The sequence below is a fragment of the Larus michahellis genome, chromosome 12 (genome assembly GCF_964199755.1).
Source record: "Larus michahellis chromosome 12, bLarMic1.1, whole genome shotgun sequence".
NCBI lineage: Eukaryota > Metazoa > Chordata > Aves > Charadriiformes > Laridae > Larus > Larus michahellis.
This window is the reverse complement of record NC_133907.1, coordinates 10,854,107-10,873,124: the sequence shown is the minus strand read 5'-3', so window position 1 is coordinate 10,873,124 and position 19,018 is coordinate 10,854,107. Positions and strand designations below refer to the sequence as shown.

General features: G+C 50.7%; 1 protein-coding gene across 2 annotated transcripts; it reads left to right on the top strand.

Moving 5' to 3' along the window:
* Window positions 1-903: 903 nt before the first annotated feature.
* Window positions 904-8,493, top strand: SLC2A10 (solute carrier family 2 member 10). 2 transcript variants are annotated; one of them, XM_074604892.1, is made up of 5 exons: window positions 904-1,270; window positions 4,185-5,561; window positions 6,602-6,724; window positions 7,302-7,437; window positions 8,106-8,493. In XM_074604892.1, the coding sequence occupies exons 2-5, from the start codon at window positions 4,496-4,498 to the stop codon at window positions 8,200-8,202; spliced, it is 1,422 nt and encodes a 473-aa protein (XP_074460993.1). In that variant the 5' UTR covers window positions 904-1,270; window positions 4,185-4,495; the 3' UTR covers window positions 8,203-8,493. The 2 variants fall into 2 exon arrangements, with proteins under 2 accessions (XP_074460993.1, XP_074460991.1); XM_074604890.1 differs by lacking the exon at window positions 904-1,270 and adding an exon at window positions 1,831-1,936.
* The last annotated feature ends 10,525 nt before the right edge of the window (window positions 8,494-19,018 follow it).

Below are 19,018 nucleotides of genomic sequence, written 5' to 3'. Positions count from 1 at the left end.
TGAGCACCATAGGTTTCTGTTGGCTGATGTTCATGTTTGAAGCCGTTCTTCACCATGTGTGTGATCCCTGTGCAGCTGTCAGTTTGTATCAGATGCGAGGTTTTAGAAAAGGTATTTTTAAATACCGTATTTACATTTAAATTGAATGGGAAAGCATTTATTTAATCTATAAACGGGGTAAGTGATTTGAAACACTTCTAATATTCAGTATGACTTTGAGAAGAAACAAACCCAAAACCTCTGATCAACTGCCACCCACGTTGCAGGTCAGATAACCAAGAGACTAAGGCTGAAAGGATATGCGTGATCCGGTATTGCCCAACTCAAGCATCCCAAAAATATGAGTAGGGGCAAACAAGAGTTGACACCGCTGGTCTCCAGAGCAGAGACATGACATACATTCCCTAATGACTCTTTAAAGATTTCTCTTAAATGTCCCACTAAATTAACATGTGGAATGAATGAAAAAGCTCGTTCCAAAAAATATCACGTGTTCCTCATTCTTCACTCAACCTGCTTACTTTTGCCCATGTCAGAGGGGTGTGCCTGCACTGCAGGCGCGATGGTCACTGATGCAGACCTTCCCCAGCTCGACCCTGTACTGTGGCAAACAGCTGTACCAGCACGGGCTCTGCAGGACGCTGTGATGGAGCTTGTGTTGTTATAACTGTGTGATTAAATGAAATACTACCTGCAGTCACATCCCAGCTCGCAATGAAGGGCTGTGGTCATTTGCACTCATCCTTGGGCGGCAGTGCCTGCTGCCCGGCTCTGGGAAGGCTGTGCGAGCCCTCCCCCAAGCCTGTGACAGCACATCATCTCTGCGCTGGCCCCCACGCCAGCTGGGCTACAGCAAACTTCTGAACATCGCGTGTACTTCACTGCACGCGTGTACTTCCCCACAGCACAACCCGCCCAGCAACTGCAGTTTGCACGAACAGCACCGAGGGAGAATGTTTACTTTGTGTTATAGAGTTTTGAAAGCACTTCTAGGCATATCGAGCTTTGTAAAATCCTCGTTTTACAAACTGGACTTTGGGACACATGAATTTAGCCTCAGGCTCAGAAAAAAAAATATCGTGCATCAAAGTGGAAGTCCCAGTGTCTTTTATGCAGTAACCAGCAGGAAGGTTTCTGTTGCAGTGAGCAGAACAAGAATGTTAATTGCAAGGAAAGCTGAATACTGAAATGCTTTGCCTAATGGAGCACTGTGCGGGGGGGAAGGAGATAAGCTCGACAGACTGATCTTTCTCTCCAACAGAAGAGAAAGGTAAGAGTGCAAACTCAGTCACGCTGCTCTTTATTTTTTTTAGCTTTGATCTGGCCATTTCGTTCCTAACAGGTTTCCTTGGCTTTGCAACGGAGCTACCTAAAGACTACCATAAACTGACAATCTGTCGTGGGCTTCCCAGGGGCTTTCTGGTGTGGAGGGGTGAAGCTCTGCATGAGAGCGGGTCTGCAGTCACCGAGGAGATTCCCATTCCCGGCTAAAGACAGACAGAGCCTGTCATCCCAGCCCCCCACGCCGTACCCTGCCACATCTTCGTTTCCAGACCAATTAGCAATATACCCCTGGTAAAATGTCGCCAGCCAGACCCGCTCACCGCCCCCGATTACGGTGTCCCGCCGGGGTCCCTCTTCCCCCCGGTGTCGCGCTCCTTCTCCCCGGCCCTTCGCATCACCGCGGGCGGCCGGTACCCCGAGCAGCACACCCCGCCGAGGGGTGGCCCGCTGGGGACAACCCCCACCTCCCACCCTCCACGGCTCCCCGAGGGGCGGGCAGGGCGACTACAAGCCCCAGGCTGCCCGGCCGGGAGGCAGGGCAGGAGCGACGTGGCGCTGTGCGGCCCCGCTCCGGCCGCCGGACCCCGCTCCGCCCCGCTCCGCGCCCGCCGCCCTCCGCGGAGCGCCGGGGGCTCTGCCCGCCGCGCCATGGGTGAGTGCGGGACGGGCGGGACGCGGGGCGGGGGGACGGGACACGGGGACCGCGGCGGGGCGAGGGGGGGCTTCCCAAGGCCCCGCACTGGCGGGAAAGAAGGCGGCGAGTCCCTCTCGGGATGGGAACGGGCGCGTCCTGCCCCGGGAAAAAGTTTTCCAAACAAAAAAAAAATAGTTTTCAACTTTTCCTGAAGGCCGAGACTGCGTCTCCCCGCTCCCCCGCCTCCAGCCCCTTTCTTTTTTTTTCAGGACTTCCAGCAGCAAACATAGCGAGACAAGTAATTTCCTGTGGCACAGCCCCTCGGGCCATCCCAGGAGCGTTCCCGGGAAGAGGGGGCTGCGAGCGGGAGCAGGGCTTGGGGACAGCACTACGGTTTTGTTAAAGGTAGCGGTGCCTGTTGGCACTGGCGTAGGCAAAGAGGGACTTCAGCAGGTCAAAAGTCAGCCCAGTCCCGGTCGGGACAGTGGCACTGGTTACGGCCCCATCCTGGAGCACGGCCCTCCGACCAGCGTTTGCCATAGGCAGGGAAATTCCTGGCACAGCTCCTTGGGAAACCCAGCAAACTTTCCATTCTCATGTGAACATCTGAAGAGTCCTCTGACTACATCAGAATAGGCTATATATGGATTTCAATCCAGGCTAGCTAGATTTCAATCAAAGTTCATAAACTGTTCCTGATCGTTAAGTTAACAAGAAATACAGCAAAATCTGATGGAACCAGCCATGGTATTCACAGCAGGGCTTTCTGTATCTGTGTGAGTTTGTGGCTTGAAGCTATGGCATGCCCAGTTTATGCAAAGCCTTTTATTCTCAGTGAGCAAATATTTTTTCTCATTATCTGCATAACTTGTACAAGGAGTGATAAAAGCAGTGCAGGTAGTCACACAGAGCATGGTGGGAGGGACTGGTGTGTAGCTGGGATGGTATAAGAAACACAAATGAAACAAATTACAGAATAAATATAAATATATCCATCACTGAGAAATAACCTTTCTTGCTAGCTGTGATCAAAGGCTGAATAGAGACAATTCTCATAAAACACAGTTTTTGAGGGGAAAAAAGCCCTTAGGCACAGTGAGGAAAGTTTTCCGTCGTCTCGTGGTTGTGTCCACATTCTTTCCACATACAGCCTACTGAAACTGTGAGTGAGTATTTTTAATTAAACAAAGCCAATGTGAGAATACAGATATTGTATGCTGGAAACAAGCACAAACCTCTAAAGCAATGCACTTTACTTGTGCCTTGAAAATTGTAACTGGGGGGGGGAGGTCCCTGCATCAGCGCTGGCTCTCCTGCCCTGTGCAGTCCCCCCTGCCGCAGCATGACGAATGGTTCACCCATGGTCACCCTTTCATCCTCTCCCCAGGGCGAGAAGCGTGTGCAGCTAGCACCTTGTTTTGTTAGGGTTGTTTGGGGTGGGTTGGTTGGTTTGGGTTTGGTTTGCTTTTGCTGTTGTTTTTTCTTATTTTAACTAAACTTGCATACTTACTAAACTCGCGTGCTCAGCTATATGGGAAAGGCAAGGTCAAAGAATTGCTTCTTGTATTTGAGGCAGGCAACAGTGAGCTTTTCGGCTCATGATAAAGTTTGTCCTGTGGTCCTGGGCCAGCCTGAGAAGGTTGTGCCTGGCTCAGGGATCCTGAGCGCTGTGTGCTATAGAAGGAGAGATGAAGACATTAGGGCCACCCCCACAAAGTCATGCCAAGAGTGCAAGATTAACTAGGAGAAATAAACTTCTGCGAGCAGCATTTTTAACAACAAGGTAGGGAGTGGGAGTGCAGAGCCTGCAGTGAGAGGTGCCACAAGCACTGAAACGTGAAAACGATAATGCAGAACAATTCAGAACCAGAAAGCAGAAGCTGTCTTTCCTGCCCAGAACAGGTTTTGTAATTAGAATCAAGGGAGACCACAGAGGATCCCCCGGTACAACTCCAGGCAGTACAAATCACCGTCCTCCACTTAAATACAAGTCTTAACTGTGTTAGCAAAGTCCCGTTTTCACAGTTCTGCACCCCAGATGAGTGCCCCTGCAGATAGTGGATGGGTGTGCGGGCCTGGTAGGTTGTGCAAATATTTGCAAGTGCCCCTACACATGGCCTAGTGAGCTATGGGGAAGTTCAGCATCGTGGCTTCGTAGATGGAAAACTTTGGGTGTCCTGGGAGAGCTTTTTCCAGCTCGTGCATGCTGATGGCTTGTCCGCCAGCGCCAGGAAACTGAACCTAGCATTCCTCGCTTGTTTTCCAGGTCGTGCACTGCTGATCCTCCTCTTGTCTGCAACAGTCTCTCTCCTGGGTGGGCTGATATTTGGATACGAGCTGGGGATTATCTCCGGTGCACTGCTGCAGTTGCAGACAGACTTTCACCTCAGCTGCTTCAAGCAAGAAATTCTCGTGAGCGCCCTCCTTATTGGAGCTCTCCTCGCCTCTCTGGTTGGGGGGATCCTCATCGACCGTCATGGCCGGAGGAGAGCAATCCTGGTCAGCAATTTGGTCCTGTTGGTTGGCAGCCTTATTCTCACATTGGCGAGGTCATTTATTGGGCTGGTCATTGGGCGCATGACTGTGGGCTTTGCCATCTCTGTCTCATCCATGGCCTGCTGCATCTACGTCTCAGAAATGGTGGCTGCTCATCAGCGAGGGCTGCTGGTGTCTCTCTACGAAGCGGGCATCACCGTAGGCATCCTGCTGTCCTATGCGCTGAACTACATCTTTGCGGATGTGGATGAGGGATGGAGGTACATGTTTGGGCTGGCCATTGCCCCAACGGCCATGCAGTTCCTCAGCATCCTCTTCCTCCCAGTGAACCCTGTTAAATTAAGCTCCTGGGATTCAGACTGCCAGAAGGGCCTCATTCAGTTGCAGAACACTGAGGACAGAGAGATGGCAAAGCGGGAGCCCTATAAGGAGAAGCATTACTCATTTCTTGACCTTTTTAGGACCAGAGACAACATGAGAAGGCGGACTCTGGTGGGCCTGGGACTGGTGCTCTTCCAGCAGTTCACTGGGCAACCCAATGTGCTTGGCTATGCCTCCAAAATCTTCCACTCGGTAGGGTTCCAGAGCAACTCCTCGGCAATCCTGGCCTCTGTTGGGCTGGGGGCAATAAAGGTGGTGGCCACGCTCATCGCGATGGCCTTTGCAGACAAGGCTGGCAGGAGAGCGCTGCTCATGGCTGGCTGCGTGGTGATGGCCATCTCTGTCACCACCATTGGCCTCACCAGCCGCATTGCTCCGCTGGCCATGGCCAGGGACTGCAAGGCAGCTGCAGACCCCAATGCATCCCACAGCCTCACCCAGCACCCCCTGATGCCCTCAGCCTCCCAGGCTGCTGTGTCCCCCATCCCACCAGCATCGAGTGCTGTCAAAAGTCAGGCAGACCCTGGTTTTGCTGCCTCAGGGAGCCTTAGAAGAGTTTTTGAAAGTACTCAAAACAGAGCGGTTGTTCCCGATTCTTCCCTCATTCAGAAAAGGGGCTTGGTAGGTCAGTCCAAAAAGGAGACAGTGGAAAGCACAGGCTCTCCTTTTGGTGGTGCTCCCTGGGCAGAACATATGGTTTTAAATTGGATTACGCTGCTGAGCATGATGGCTTTCGTGAGCGCCTTCTCAATTGGATTTGGACCAAGTAAGTATGGTGTTTACATACCCTTGCGCTAACCCAGAGAATAAAACTAGGGCTGATCTTTATGTTCTGCTTGAAATGTTCATTATGCATCTGCTTTACCCCGCAGCTCAGTGTCTGGGAACTGGAAATATGTCCCCTTCTGCCCCCTGAATCATTTTCTAGCACTGCAGCTCTGGCAGCTGTAGGGCTGGTACACCACTAGAATAACTTTCTCTTCCATGCGATCACTACCCTCGTAATGTATTTTTTTTCTGTGAAGCTCATTGCAAAATCAGAGCATCCCACAAGCACTACCTACTCTTCCTAGCACCCTGTAAGGAGGAAAAGAGAGGGCTGAGGACAGAGGGACTGAGGGGCTTCTGCTGTTTGATAGTCAGTGGCAGAACTGGAATTGGATTTCTGAAAGTTTCTCAATATCAGTTGGTCTTTTTCTGAAATCTGTTATTCATCAGATGGGAATAGAGATTACTCCTCGCTTCCACATGAGCTCTACTGTTTTCTGGCATTTCTTGCTTTAAATGCCTTGATGGGAGAAAGCAGCATCTAACTCAAGAAAAAAACATAGGTGAGCAAGTCTCGTGGGTTTGACAGTGACCCTGTAAATTGTTTCAAGCAAAATAACCCCGGCATAGGTGAGACTACTTTAAGATATGTACTTTAAGATAAAGCTAAAGCTCTGCTTTTAGCCGAAATGTAACGTAATCTCCCTAATACTACCCATTTCTCATTTCTTTACAAAGAGCGTGTGCTGACAAGCAGGTGTGCCAGACCTTTTCCATCAGCTCTGAGTGGAATAACCAACTCCCCTGCTTTTTCCTTTGCTCCCTGGACCTGTTCCTTGGTATTTCATTCTTCCATGGAGTGCTCAACATAGGAGTTTTGAAGTGTTCTGCTGTGACCTGACTCTGAGGTCGACGAGTGTTTGACACCACCAGCAGCAGGTTCTGGGTGAAACCCCTGCTGAAAATCTTCCTTGCCCATTTCCCATATAAACTGCATAACCCCTACAACTGTCTTTCTGATCTCTCTAATCCGTGCAGTGACCTGGCTGGTCCTCAGCGAGATCTACCCTGCTGGGATAAGAGGAAGAGCCTTTGCCTTCTGTAACAGCTTTAACTGGGCTGCTAATTTACTGATCAGCCTCTCCTTCCTGGACCTTATTGGTAAGTGGCCATCCCCCATCCCTCCAACTCCCACAGCTGGTCAGGGAAGGTGGCCACCACAAGCTATTTGGAAATTAAGTGGCATTTTGAACCTCTGGGGAACTTGATGCTGAAATAGGTCTGACCCTGATGCCTCTGAGAGCAGGCGCCAGCACCACTGGTCTGAGCCCCTCCACCACCCGTTTCATGAAAATCATCCATCGCCCACTGGGCTGCACTGTAATACTGCAGTATCAGGAAACCATGGAATTTGCAGCTTCCATGCTGATATCTTTATAACGTTTCTTGCTAGCAGAGCTCACGGCTGAGGCACTCGGTGGGCACTGCTGGGCCCTCGAGTTCTCCTTCCCTCTGTGGTGCTGCTGGCAAAGCCTGGTGTGGACCATCCTTATCCATTGCTGATTCCTGGTCCAGGCCTTGTGGATAAAGAGCTTTCCTGCCCTTTTGATGGCTTCTCAAAATAAAATGCCCCAGTCAGGCATCAATGACCACCTTGCAGTAAGCCACCAGCTTCCTTTGTATCTCATGGTGTGACCTGCCTTCAACAGACCCTTCATGCACTTGAATCTCTCTGCAGATGCCATTGGTTTCTCTTGGATGTTTCTTCTCTATGGACTGATGGGAGTGCTGGCTGTCATATTCATTTACCTTTTTGTTCCGGAAACGAAAGGACAATCCTTAGAGGAGATAGACCAGCAGTTCTCCAGGAAACGGTACGTGTGCTGTTGTCCCAGCGGGAGTGCTGGCTTTGGGTGCTTCCCACCAGCAGTCCCTGATGTCTGTGGCACTAGGCAGCTCAGGGCTGTGTCAAAGTCTGGTCCGTGCTGATGAGGAAATCTCCAGTTTGTGGTGGGGCTGTGGGGACAGGGTGAGAGAGCTGCAGTGGTTCATCAGCAGGTCACTGCACTGAGCCTTGTGGCCATGCTGCTGGAGGGCACTAGTGATGCTTGTGAGGAAAAGGGCTAAAAACCAGGGCTTGTGGCTGAGGGAAGGAGAACAGGACCAGAGCATGGCACAGGCAGGTCAGTACCACAAGGTCCTTAAAGCAATCTTGGACTGATCCTTCTCCTCTGGGGCAGAGACCTCTCCTGGCCTAACATACGCCACAGGCTCTCCCCCAGTAATTTCCCCTGCAAAGCCTGTAGTTCTGGCTGGGCTAGGGAAGATGGAGAGGTATTTGTGCAATTCTGGTTGAGAAGGAGGAGGCAGGGCAAACATCGCTGGAGCAGAGAGGGGTTGTGCGGCCACATGGCCACGACGCTAAGGGGCAGGAGCACATGGGAGGGATGGCCAGGAGGGGTAACTGCTGTAAACCCCTGCCTGGCTTCTGGCTCCTCGTGAGCAGCAGCCACTGCAGCTGACCCTCGTCATTGTGTGGCAGGGTCTGGGAAGGAAATATGTTTAAGCAGAGACGTGGAAGAGGAGCAAGCTGCCGACATGCACAGTACCAGAGAGTGGAGCACGCCAGCAGCACATGAAGCCAATGGCATGCCCACAGCATCACCCAGAGGAGAGGAGCAGACTGTGCTATCCAGACAGTTCTTTTCCGTGGCCTTTAACTGGCGGCCTCTGCTCAGAGATGGTTCTCACTGCAGTGCCTTAGATCTTGGACATGCCGATAGCTGTCCTTTGGGTCCTTGGAGAATCGCTGATTCCAGGCAGGGAACATATCCTTTGATATCTTCTTTTTTTTCACGGTTTGTATCTCCTATCGTTTAAGAGATTAATGGTTTTATACACAGGAATTAAAGCAAAACTTTTGCTGACAATGCTGTCCATCTGTGCAGTTCATTTGTGAGCCAGGTGTATTATTTTCCCGGTCTTTCAAGTATTTGATGCTTTACAGAGGGCACAACAGCGCAGGATGAATGCATCAAGCACTCAGCAGCATACATTAATATTGTCACCCTTTGTAACATCTATATGGAAGCCTGGTATCTGAGATGGGACCTGGTGCAGATAAACGCCCCGTTTCAGTGGAGGCAGGACAAGTGCTCGCTCACGGGCTGCTATTTCCCACAGCATCAAGGCCCAGCAGCTCACCTGCTGGTCACCCAAGGCCCTTGTTAAACGAGTGTAGAGGTGCATCCTACCTGCATGTTTGGCTACTTTCTTTTGTACTCACGGGCTGCTTTGTATTCACGACCAGGGCTTGCACATACAAAAGTGCACGCAATGTTCTGGTACTTTCTACAAGTTTTCCACCTCTTACAATTGTGCATTCTTTGATTAATTTATCCCTCCTCCTGACCCATATAAATTATAAAAAAACCACCCTACTAACACCACTCAGTCTCCAAATACTGTGAGAGAGGAGGAGCTGGTATCCTGCTGAACAGCCAGCCTTGCCCCTTTTGAACCCCTGAAGGAACTAAGCCCCAAAGCTTGAAGTTTTCCACTGAAAATGCAACTCCTTAAGGACCAGTGACTGCTACACTGGGCCACCTGTCTGGCACCACAGGGACAAACACAAAGGCTGTGGCCATGTCACTCAAACCCCTGTGTCAAAGAGAAGCCGCAAAAACACTGGAAAATGATCTGACCTTAACTGTAATTCAGTCCATGGCTGTCGAGTGTCTGCCATGGAAGTGCTTTTCTCTTCCCACTGAGCAATGGGGGGAAGTGCTTTTCCCACCTCACACCTCCGCTGGAGCTAGAATTTGGTCCCCTGCGCGTGGCAGACACCGTCACCTCAAGGCACACAAGGACACCTGCAAAACAGAGAATGAATGCTCTCTTCCTGCAAAAAAGCCCATGAATACTGAGCTGTATCAGGGGCAACTCTGATTTTCTGCGGGATGGGGGGAGAGGGGAAACATCAGCACCGCCCTAGGAGTTAGGGTCAGCCTCCAGATGGTGGCGGTTGGTAACAGGGCCGTGCATTCACCGGGGGATCCCTGGCCACGAGGTGTGGGAGCACAGCGATGCCCGCACGCACCCCTGTCCGTATTTGGTCGGAGCGGGGGGTACCGCGAAGGGGCAGCGGAGCTCATTAGCAGTTCTGCCGTCCGGGCTGTGCCCATTCGCCGCCCGGGCAGCCCCCGGGAGCGGTGCGGGGCCGGGGGTGCACCGCGCCGGGACAGCCGGCAGGGGACACCCCGCCACCGCTGCTGCGACGGGGACCTCCGCTCCCGCCCCCGCTGCGAGCGCCCCCGGCTGCGGTGTGTCACCCTGCGGTGAGACGGACGGACGGACAGACACACGGACCCACCCGCCACCAACATCTCAGCCCACCTGACCCCTCGCACACAGCGTTTGAGCCAGAGGGACCCCCCCCGCCCCGCAGAGCAGGGCTGCCGCTGCCCACCCCATGCTGTGCCTCCGGGCTTGGTGGAGGGAGATGGGAATGGGAATTCAGGGGCACCCCGGCACGGGGGCGAGCAGGCAGCTGGGGCTGCCCTGGGGGGCGATGGAGACCCTTGGGCCTCACAAGGGGGTGGTGTGGGCCCCAGTCGGGAGGCTGGTTGGGTTGGGGGGAAGCAGGCAAGTTATCTCTGGGGGCAGCAAACAGGGCTACTGAAATGGCCAGGTTCTGGGGGTGGTGATACAGAGAGCAGTAAATGAGTTTGTGGTAAAGGGGATTAATAATCCCAGGGTAAGGGGGCTATCATTCCTGTTTCTGCAGAAAGTGAGCGCGATGAGGGGGTGTACGCAGCCGGGAGGGGTGTCCTGCTGGGGAGATCGCTCTGAACCTGCCAGATGGGTCCCACACCTCCATCGCAGCAGAGCTGGGCTGGGGGGACTGAAAGAGGGAAAGGCCATGGAGAATTGTTTAAATGAGAAGCTGAGAGTCAGAGGGTGCAGAAATTCAGACTTGCACCCCATGTGAGGAGGATGTGGCCAGTATCCAGGGAAAGAGCAACAGGGAAATAAATGGTACAGCTGCAATAAATAAGGCGAGTTTGCCCATGTGTAGTACTGGTGGACCCACAGGACCATTAAGCAACAAATCAAGGGCAAAACTTAGAGGTGCTTCTGTCCCTATACTAGATATGCTTTTTGAAAAAAAAAAAAAAGGAAAAAAAAAAGATAATGCCAGGTTTTCCCATTGCCCTGAATGACAACTCCAGTATCCCTACAGATTTCTTGAGATGGGAAATCCCAGATTCCCACAGGAAAAAATGTAAAGCCAGGACTGCGTTACTCGCCCCTGATCAGGATAAAGGTAACGGTCAGCAAATATAAAATGCGATTAGAGAAGCTAGTCACCTCAGTGATCCATCAGGGAATAAAAAAAAATATTTTTGGATAGAATAATGAGTCTCCTGGAAGGAGGAGTGCTGGCAGCGGCGAGGAGGGCTGCTGCTCTGGGTTTGGTGGGGAGCGGTGCACAGGACCTGCTTCACAAGGTGTTTGTGGGAGACCTGCTCTCTGCTAGTGACCACAAAACAACCAATTTAATGCTGTAGTGGGAGAGAGCACACCAAATAAATCCAGCCTGTGGTTCTGCAATTTCAAGAAAGGGAACTATGAAAAAATAAGGTGATTAGTCAATAACAACAAAACGAAAAGGAACAGACAGAAAGCAAGGGGCCTGCAAGCAGTCTGGAGGCGATTACAAAAATGCTCCATTAAAACCCAAATAAAACATGTGCCACAACTCAAAAAGAACTAAGAAGTCCTAAAACACACCCTGCCTGACTCACTGCTAAGGTTAAGGAGGCATCACAGGGAGAAGGTCAGCGTTTCAAAAGTGGAAAGGTTTCCCACATGAGGAGAAAGGGAAAACCCATAAAACAGAGCGAGTAAAGCATAGACAGAAAATTAAAAGAGCTAAAAAAGAGCACAAAGATCTACTTGTAAAGATGTATTTAAAGAAACTTTTTTTTTAAAAAAAAAGATCAGAAGTAAGGAGCTGGCTAGGGAGCCATTGCTCCTTACAAAGGTGCAATTGGGTACCGAGGAGGATAAGGCATGACAAGGCAGCTCAGGCTCCTCTTTGTGTCGGTCTTCACTGCTGCAGGTATTTGGGAGATCCTTGCACCCAGTTCATTCTGTGGAGCCTGTAAGTTAGAGGAACGAGATCAATGTCACTTTACAAATGGCTACTGTACCAGGGGGCTGGCAGGCTGCTAGTGTAGCTGCCACCTACAAACCAGGCTCTGGGAGGGGACCTTGGGAGCCGGAGACATGTGTCACCTCTGTCCCTGCCGGGGTGGCCGGGTCTGCACCAGCAACGAGCACGTGGGCAGACAGGCAGGTGGGAAAGAGCCAGCAGATACTGCTGCTGGAGAGGGAAAACTTGCCTTGCCAGCGTGCTGGGACTCTAGGAAAATATCGGTATGCACACGGATAGGGAGAAACCAACAGGAAGAGCAGATAAAATAGTTCTGCCATCTCTTAAAATCTCTTAAAGATTGAAACAAAGGGGTTGAAACAAAGGTACTTTTATGGATTGAAACCTAGTTAAAAGGTATTGTAGGTAGCAAAGTGCAGGGTTTAACGGACAGTTTTTGAGGACAAATGAGATTCAGCAATGGGGTTGCCCAAGAATCTGTGCTGGGTCTGGTTTGAACATCTTCATTTGTGGCGCTGGGAAGGGAACAGACAGCAAAATCTTCAGGTTAGTGGATGATGCTAAGGTCTTTTGGAAAATAAGATGTTTTGCCAATGACAAATGGCTCTAGAGGAACCTTGCAAGAGTGAGTGAGTGGGCAAGAAGGGCAGCGGGGAAGGATGTGCCAGGGCAAGATGCAGGCTGGTGCCAGAGGCCTCTGGAAGCCATCTGAGGTTAGCATGGATTGGAAGCGTCCTCGAACGGGTGAGCTGGCTCCCTCCATCGTTGTCTAACTGGACAAACGTGTCCCTGCTCTAAATTTGTGACCCATTAATGTAGCAACAGGCTGTTTCTCTTTTTCTCTCCCCTGAGGCTGAGACCTCATAAGACTTGAGGATACAGAAATGCTTGAGGCAGTGATAAATCTTCTTTAGTGGGCTTTTATTTCCTTTTCTTTCACAATATTTTCTTTAGTTTCCTAGCCAAATTTTTTCTAAGGAAAGATTTCTGACTTCCTTTGAGCCACAGCTCAACATCTGTCCACATTGGGGGCTGAAGTAATACACTGTTAAGGGGTTTTGATGTCAAGCCCAAAACCCCACCAGGGATTTATGCAGCTCTCCCCTTTCCTCCCTCCTCCTCTTCAAACAGCCTTTCATTTGCTCTCACTAATTGTGCTGTCATGCCTTTCTTTTTTCCCCGGGTTGTGCAGACAGCCTTTCATGCAGACAGGTTTCGGTGACAGATGCCTGTGCCATGAGCTTTCGGAGGAGGCGGGTTGCGCTGCAGAGCGTGCGCATCGTCTGAACGCGCAGAGCCGCCCTGAAATGATCCAGGCACCCATCCAGCCCGGGGACAGATTAGGCAGTGGCTTCCCTGCTCCCACCCCCCCACCAGGAGCTGCTGGATAACCGCTGCCGGTCGGGAGAGCCCTGCCAGCCCCAGCCCACCCACAGACACCACTTGCTCCTCTAAGTGGGCAGGAAAAGATTAGCTGAGCATCTCTTGGGAAATGGAAGGGAAGAGTCTCCAGGAGGATTCGGGCTGGAGACAAGGACACTGCAAAGCCTGGTGTCCCAGGGGAGGTGGCTGTGGGCAAGAGGAGCACAGGGCGGTGTGGGGAGCATTGCACAGGATGGGGGGGGGGGTTGCAGGGCGTTGAACAGAGCGGTTCTGGGCTGTGCCCCCTTCCCCAGGCGCACACAGCCAGAGCCGTGGGGTGGGTGTGAAGACCTTTGCTTTCGATGACTTGCGTGAAATTGTGAAACAGGGCTCAGCCCTGGGGACCGTGTAAATCAACCTGCTCAAATGGAAACCTGCTCTCAGGCCCTGCCAACAGGAGAATGACACTTTTGAGCTCTGGCATCTGGGACACAACCAGAAGCTAATGCTGGAGGGGCTCAAAGCTTGAATTTCTTCGAAGTTGTGTTGTGCCAACTTTGTTGTTGGCAGGAGGACTGGGATATAGCAAGGGGGGCAATGCACATCTCAAGTTCATAGATAATCCTTATCCCGTTATCTCTGTTTTCCATCTCTTCTTTTGGTCAGAGGATAGGAAGGACAGTGAGGGGTTAACCCTGATTGTTAGCCAGCTCACAGACAGCTCCTCACAGGGGGATGGGTGCCCAATTTGGAGACCTCTGTTGCCCCTTCCCCACAGGGTGCCTGTCCCCGCAGCCCTGCATCCCTCCTGGTGCTCCCCCAGGTCCCCATCTCCTCCCCACTGCAAAAGCCACTGCCCTGGGGTCTGTATTAATACTGTGCCAGAGGCAGAGGGGGAAGTGAACTAGATGTTTATCCCTTTTTTTATCTGATTAGAATGTTTTTCTTGTGTTTTAAATGTCTGTCTGCAGAGATTTCCAAGAGAGACAGAGAAGCATTTCATCTGTCCCAGGGTCTGCAGACTGGCACAGGGATGGGCTGGGAGGTGGCAGGGTGAGGGGCACTCAGCACTGAATTGCAGGGGGTTTTAGTGAAGTTACGGTGCACTGTCAGGGTGGACTTTTAAGAAGCACTGACAACCACCGCTCCCACCGCCACGTACATGTGCTCCTGTAGCATGCTATAGTCAAAATCTGAATGATGTAAGAAATCAGTACAAACCTTGGCTTGTTACTGCTAGTCCAGACTCACTTCAGAAACCAGCTTGTACAGAGGTGATGTAAAGTTTGAGGGGCAGCATGTGCCATCACCGAGTCCTCGAGCTCCAGCGTGGTAACGTGATTGAGGTGACAGACTGAAAAGAGAGGGAAGTGTCAGTCCCTGCTGCAAACGCTCCCACAGCTCAGCAGAAAGACGCAGGGATGGGGGTCCACGTCGCTCTTGTGCATGTGAAGGCAGCACGCTCAAGCACTGGATCCTGCTTAGTCTCTGCTCGGGGGGATACAGGGCTGGATGAAAGGAGCCAGGATACATGAAATACGATAACTGGAAAAAATACAAACCAGAAGATGGGCTGTTTAATGCACTACAGATCCAGGAAAACAACCAGAGCTGAACAAAAAAAATACCTCGTATAGGAACAAAGATACTGGCTGGACCCTGGGAGAACCTGGAAGGAGAAGAGTGTGTTGAGATGTGCTTTGTTAGCTTGTCTGTCTCCAGGCACTGTGTGGATCAGACGCAAGCCCACCATGTGGTGGTGGCTTTCTCAATTCACTGCATCTCTCCCGTCCTCTGCAAAGTGCTCCTTCCAGCACAAGCACCTCCAAGCTCCCCACATTCAGTGTCTATGGCCCATGCCCTTGTTCTTCCTGCTCTATCTGGTCTTCTTGCTACTGCTTCTGTCCTCCACTTCGCTCAGCCCCAAGGTCTTCCCTTTGCTTATTGAATTAGTGGAAGGAGAGTTGCTGTCACTTTTAATCATAGGAGTAAAGCAGAGACAGAAAAACAAGGTTTTCCCGCAAACACCAGGATGCTGATGGTTTGCAGACTGAGTTGCTCTGGCAGGTCACCCACCTAGAAATGTCTGTGTGGAGATGAGATACCTTGGGCAGGGAGTGAGACCTGAGGGGTGGTACTGGACAATGCAGAAACCACCGCTCTGTCCCTGGACTTACCGGGACAAATTCAGCCTCTAGATAAGCAGGAATCACATAATTACCTTTACTGGGGAGTTTTTCCAGTTGTCTCTCGGTACTTTAGAGCGGCTGCGCTGAGCTTTCAGCACTAGGAATGGTTTTCTTCTTGCCACAACGGCAGGAGCTGCAAGGAGCTGGCAGTTGTCAGGACCCTTGGAAAGGTCCTCTGCGAGGCCCTGGGGGAAATAATCATGCTCGGGCACGATGGTCCCACCGTGACAATCTGGCACCACACCCGTGGCTGTATCTGCGCTCACCGACATCTCTTGGGGGTAACAACCATCCCTTTATTCCCAACTCACACTCACAGCTGAGTGCTGGTGCCTGTTGTGACCTCTGCAGCAATACAAATAAAAATGTCAGTACTATGACTATTAATAGTGTTTCTATTCCTGCTGCCATTATGATTGCTTTTGCTACTATTAATAATAATATTTACATATGCAAAACCACAGATGCAAAACAGATGGTTTGGTTAGGACCTCTGAAAAAACTCGTCTCTGCCACACATATTTATGACAAAGACAGAGGGTTAACCACACAGAGTGCCATATAGAGAACAAATAGACGGGGAAAAAGAATGAAATAATTCCTTCCATATTCCCGACAGAGGCCAAAACTCATCCATTCCTTCTCTCTGTTTCTCTCCTTTCTACCATTTGAGACTCTTTTCCAATACCAGGCCAGGGATGGTTTCCATATTTGTTCAGACTTGTCTAATTTTATTTTCCAGTTCAGCTATTATTTTTTCAGATGCAGCTTTTCCTGATGGATGGAAAATACAAAAGGAATCGCTCATCTGCTCCCTGCAAGCTTTTTCCTGACCGCTGGGAAGCCCAGGCACTATTCCAGGCCTGGAGTAAACCTTGCCTTGTGGAGAAAACTTGATCCTTGTTTGCTGAGTTCACACGTCTGGGAATAATTTAAGCTAAGGGGAAAAGCAAAAGTGAGAAAGACAACCACCATCCCCGAGCCCATCTCGTTCCCTTCACCATGCAGCCCTGCCTGGGAGGACATCCGTGAACATACGAGATGAACGGCCACATCTCCACTAATGGCGTATACTGTAAGGCAAGAAAGCGGCAGCACAGGGCCGGGCAAGAATTTTGGCAGTTTCACCCAGGCTTGTTTCACAGAAACGGAAAGTAACGGAGAGTCTGCCAGCAACACGGCATCCCCCTCTGCTTTCGGCAGTGGCTGCCGTAGGGCTGGGCTCTCGGCAGCAGAGAGCAGAGGGCTTGGCTTGGGTGGCCACCTTGCTCTTTGCTCCTGCTTTTCCCTCAAGGATGAGGAGAAACAGAAGGACAAGGCCAAAACAAAGACCTCTCTTGCCTGCATTGATAAGTAGCTTTGAACTAGAATTATGCAGGAGTCCCACGAGCATGAATGGCTTCCCTGTGGGCATGCTTCGGTCTGTTGTCCATATATGTATGGTTTTGTGGACACCAGAGGCAACCATGGCTGTTGTGTTTGTGGCCAACATGACTCCCCAGCTCTTTTCCATTGACAAACACCCTCAGGGACACCCTGATCTCCCTGAGCAGCCCCAGGCCCAGCTGCTCCTTCTATGAGCAGAAGGAGGAAGAAGAGTCTATATGTTCTGCCACAACACAGCAAAGCTTAAATGGACAAAGCCACTGAACAGCATGCTAATGAGTACAGCACAGCATCCCCGGGCACTAATGAGTAATAAAGTGCCCCAGAAACTAAAGAGCCCCCAAGTGCTACTGAGGACTAAGTAGTCCCCAAATACTCACATCTCTCTCAGGTCAAATTCCACTCTTTAAACCAATCCCCATTACATTTTACACATTGGGCTGCAGAAGGCCTCAGAGGGGCTGTTAGGTTCTATTGTAGGGGAATAAAGCAAGTGTCAAAAAGACTTTTAATGCCCAGTTAAAAATGGCCAAAATACAGCCTGCAGTTACCTGATAAGCTGCAAGGTCCCTACTGGGAGAAATATTTTGGTTTTTAAATTGTCTCAACCTTTGCACACTTACAGGAGGCTGGCCTTGGCTCTAAAATAAAGCTTTGTCAAGTACATTAAAACAATATTAAAAGCTTGGCTTTTGTTCCATAAAGACTTTTAATGCTTGTTGGTTGGGGTTTTTATTTCTTATAATGGTTATGACCAGTAATTATTGAGCGTATCGGAGCACTGCAGATCTCGGCAGCTCTGTGCAGTTTACAGCATCAATACTCCTCCCAGCATGGTGGCTGTCCCATGCTGGTGTGGGAACCAAAGAGCTTGGGGGGATTAACATCTCCAGAGATGCACAACAGGGCAGTGCCAGAGCCAGAGGACAACACCGGGTGCCATGGCCATCGGCTCTGCTCATTGCAAGAGAAAATATCCCTGGTCTGCCCTCAGTGCAAATCACCCTCTTACTCTTTACAGGGAAACTTGAGATATTGCACCCTTTTACTGGTTCAATTAACGTTTTTTGTGAAAAACTACCTAATGGCTATGGACTATGCCTAGACTATGGTGCCCATCACCGTGGCTCCATTGGTGTTTTTTATGTAGCTATTTGGACATTCAAAAAGTTAGATGTTTGAACAGATAGAGGTGGGTTTTGTTTGTTTGTTTTTTTTTTTTCAAAACAGATCTGTAATTCATTCAAAGATTCAGCCTCAGAGTGTCAACAGCCAAGAAAGTCAGGGTTCAAGGTGCAACAGGGTGTTTCTTACCATCCCGCGTTGTTCCTCTGTGCTGTAGGGGCTCTCCTGGGCAGACCAGCCTCATGGTGCTGTTTTGCTGCTATCGCTGTGCTTTGGGAGGCACGTTTGCATAGTAGCAAGCAAGGCCAACACACAAAATTAACGGCATTTGAAGTTCAGTGTGAGTCTTGACTGTCAGGAATGCAGCATTAAAAACAAAACTTAAAGCTTCCATATTGCAAAACCTATTAGCTGCTTTACCGTTTTTGCAGTCATGCCAGTTCACTCATACTGGAGCTTTTACCAAAGCATGACAGCTCATATGTTTAGCTTGGGCCAGGCTTAAAGTTCTGATGAAGCCTAATCTTGTGACCTGTATTTACTTTGGCCGGGGATGCCTTTTGCACAGACGACTTCCTATCCTTCCTAATCTTTCCCGCAGGAAAGGAGCTGGGAGTTACGAGTCGGGGGAGGAAGGCAAAGCCAACCAGACACGCAGCGAGAGAGAAACAAGCGCTGCACATGTCGGTGAAGTGGGCCAGGTTCAGGGACCTTGTCTGTTAAGGGAAGGAATTAAAGAGGGTGTCAGCACCTCTGCTGTCATCATCTGAGATGCATCAAATCCATCATCATTTCTCCGGAATTTTACCCATCTGGAAATATGGCTGGGTGCAACTGCGACAGCTTCACAGCTTAAGGATGGAAAAGTCTCTGCTTGGCTTGAACTTGTCAAACCTCCCACTGGAGCAGAGAAGAATTTTGTGGGTATAAACCCCCAGCAACCCCCCGGGACTTAACACCAAAAGGCTGTTCACGGCTCCTGGCCGTCAGTCCCCTACGGAGCAAGCTGGCTCTCAGCAGCGCGGCAAAGCGCCCGTGGAAGGAGCTGCTCTCTCCCGTGTGACAACAGAGGGAGCATGGACCCTTCGTCAGCCTGCCTAGCTGGAAGTCAACAGTTAGACAACACGAACTCCCTCGCTCCTTACCTCCATTTCCACAGTCCAAATCTAACCCAGGAGAAGCATATGTAAATACCAGCCTTGGGCATCATGCTTT